The following is a 2148-nucleotide window of genomic DNA, read 5'->3' on the forward strand; positions in this document are numbered from 1 at the left end:
CTAAATGATTCTTCTTTTCCACAGGAAGTAGGCGAGGATCCCCATGCTCAGTGTTAGCAAACTCCAGCAGCACACCTTCTTTATCTGGCCTTCCAAAGTCTGCTTCTCCCCAAAGCGAGCCACAAAACCTGACTTGGAGAAGCACACAGACAGACTTATTAATTGTTGCTTGGTCTGATATCCTGCACATATTATTCATCTGCTCTCAGACTAATATCTAGCTGCAACATGTATAGTGTACGTGTGATTACTACAGACACAAAGCTGCTGTTTGAGGGTCACCACAGATGATCACAGATTCTAGGACAAATTTTATGCCGGATGCACTTCCCAAAGCATCCCCATTTTCCAGGCTTGGGATCGGCACTGAGAGAGCACTGGCTCTTGCAACCCTCAGTGGCTGGGGTTTGTTCCCTGACCCGGAATCAAACCCGGACCGCGGCGATGAGAGCATCACGTGCTAGCCACTAGTCCACGAGGGAACCTGTTATATTCTCGATGCAGTAAAGTGTTAAAATTCTTGTCTGTGGCAATCACTCTTACTCTACAGATGTGGGAGATAGAGAGTAGTATGAAAAACACTGAAGTATTACTTTATGATCTAAAGTTGACTGCTAGGGCACAAGACAGAACTCTTTCCCCCGCAGAACTATGGTTATACCCTGTTATTTTGCTCCATATAAAATAATCTGGACATCTACAGTAGATGTTTGTTAATGCCTGAAAACTGCAGTTCCCACTATCTCTTCTTACTCCTTGTCCTGCCGCCAACTTACCCATCCTCCCTTGTCTCTGATCGCAGGACAGATGATTCTCTCAACATAGTTGCCTGCAGACTGCTGGAGCTGGGGCAGAACTCTATCCATGCCATTCTGCTGGCAGTGCAGTGCCATCTGACCAGCAAGCACAAACACAGAGAGGACGGCGCTCCAGGCCAGGTCCCCGCGCCTCGTCTGAGAGAAGTGCTCGTCCAGGATGGACAGCAGCGTAGAACATGCTGTCTCCTCTGTCACGTCCCGGAAGACCCGTGGCCAGCGACGGAAGAAGATCGGGAAGCGCTGGAGGAGCTCGTCTCCTGCGTGACGCAATGCTGCTGAGGCTTGAGAGGGTGCCGGGCCTAGCGGTGTGCCTGGTTTGGCTGTTACATAGTTAATATAATCATAGACCATCAAGTAGGCCTCTCGAACCAGTGGATCAGGGCTGGAAAGGCCCTGGCCAATCAAAGGGTTATCTATTAGGCCCATCAATGCTGTATCCAATCAGGGTCTTGGTTTTCAGTTGGGATTTTCCTGCATGATGATCTGCCTTGGTATCTTTTTGTCAGGGTTCTGCAAACACATTAAATCGCACAAGCAGAAACCTACTTAGATTCATTTGTATAATGCAAGCAGTAAAGTTGTTGTGATCCTTCAAACCTTCCTAGGTACAAAGTGTCATATCAAATATCACACACATCCACACGTACACGTGTCCACAGACGCTGGAGTGACTTACCCCTTGAGAATTATCCAAGAAGTCCCAAGAACACTAAGGCTCAGTTAGCAGCTGGAAGAACAACAATGAATTAGCTCTTTTGTCTGCTTTCTCAGTCATCTGAGGTGCAAGCATGTGTGTATATTTATGCATGTGTTCTAATATGTTGACCCTGGTTATATTTAGCGCTCCTGCTGGTTGAACGTGTACAATCTCGAAGCCTCAGACCACCACCACCACCCCCTGGCCTCTGTGGATCCAGCTAAAAATATTACGCACTCAGATGAGTGAGCCTCGATAATTCTCTCTATAAAACTGATCAACAGCTTTAGCCTCATATTTGGCCTGTTGTTAATGGGCACCATTTTGAATAAAGAGTACTTTAAACAAATCCTAACATAAATGCAGGGTGGGATTGCATTTATATCCTAAAAGAATTGCGTCATCAGAATGAAGGCCTGGTTTTGGAAGCAAACTCGAATTATTCTTCAACTCAGTGAGATTTTTGTGGAATTGACTTGCATGTTATAGCCCTAGACAGCCAACAGAGGGCACACTCAAACCACTGCATTCAGTATTATTTCTAAGACGGTTTTCTTAACTTTAAGGTTTCTGACATGGGAAAGTCTTCAGGACTTCACAGCACCAAAATTTAAATAATAATAATAATAATAA

General features: G+C 45.5%; 1 protein-coding gene across 1 annotated transcript; it reads right to left on the reverse strand.

Moving 5' to 3' along the window:
• Positions 1–1244, reverse strand: bcl2l16 (BCL2 like 16). Its single transcript, XM_053624254.1, has 2 exons — positions 777–1244; positions 1–132 (listed from the first exon to the last, which is right to left on the reverse strand). Exons 1-2 carry the CDS (start codon positions 1242–1244, stop codon positions 1–3), a joined length of 600 nt encoding a protein of 199 aa, XP_053480229.1.
• Between the last annotated feature and the right edge of the window lie 904 nt (positions 1245–2148).

Source organism: Ictalurus furcatus, chromosome 5 (assembly GCF_023375685.1).
Source record: "Ictalurus furcatus strain D&B chromosome 5, Billie_1.0, whole genome shotgun sequence".
NCBI lineage: Eukaryota > Metazoa > Chordata > Actinopteri > Siluriformes > Ictaluridae > Ictalurus > Ictalurus furcatus.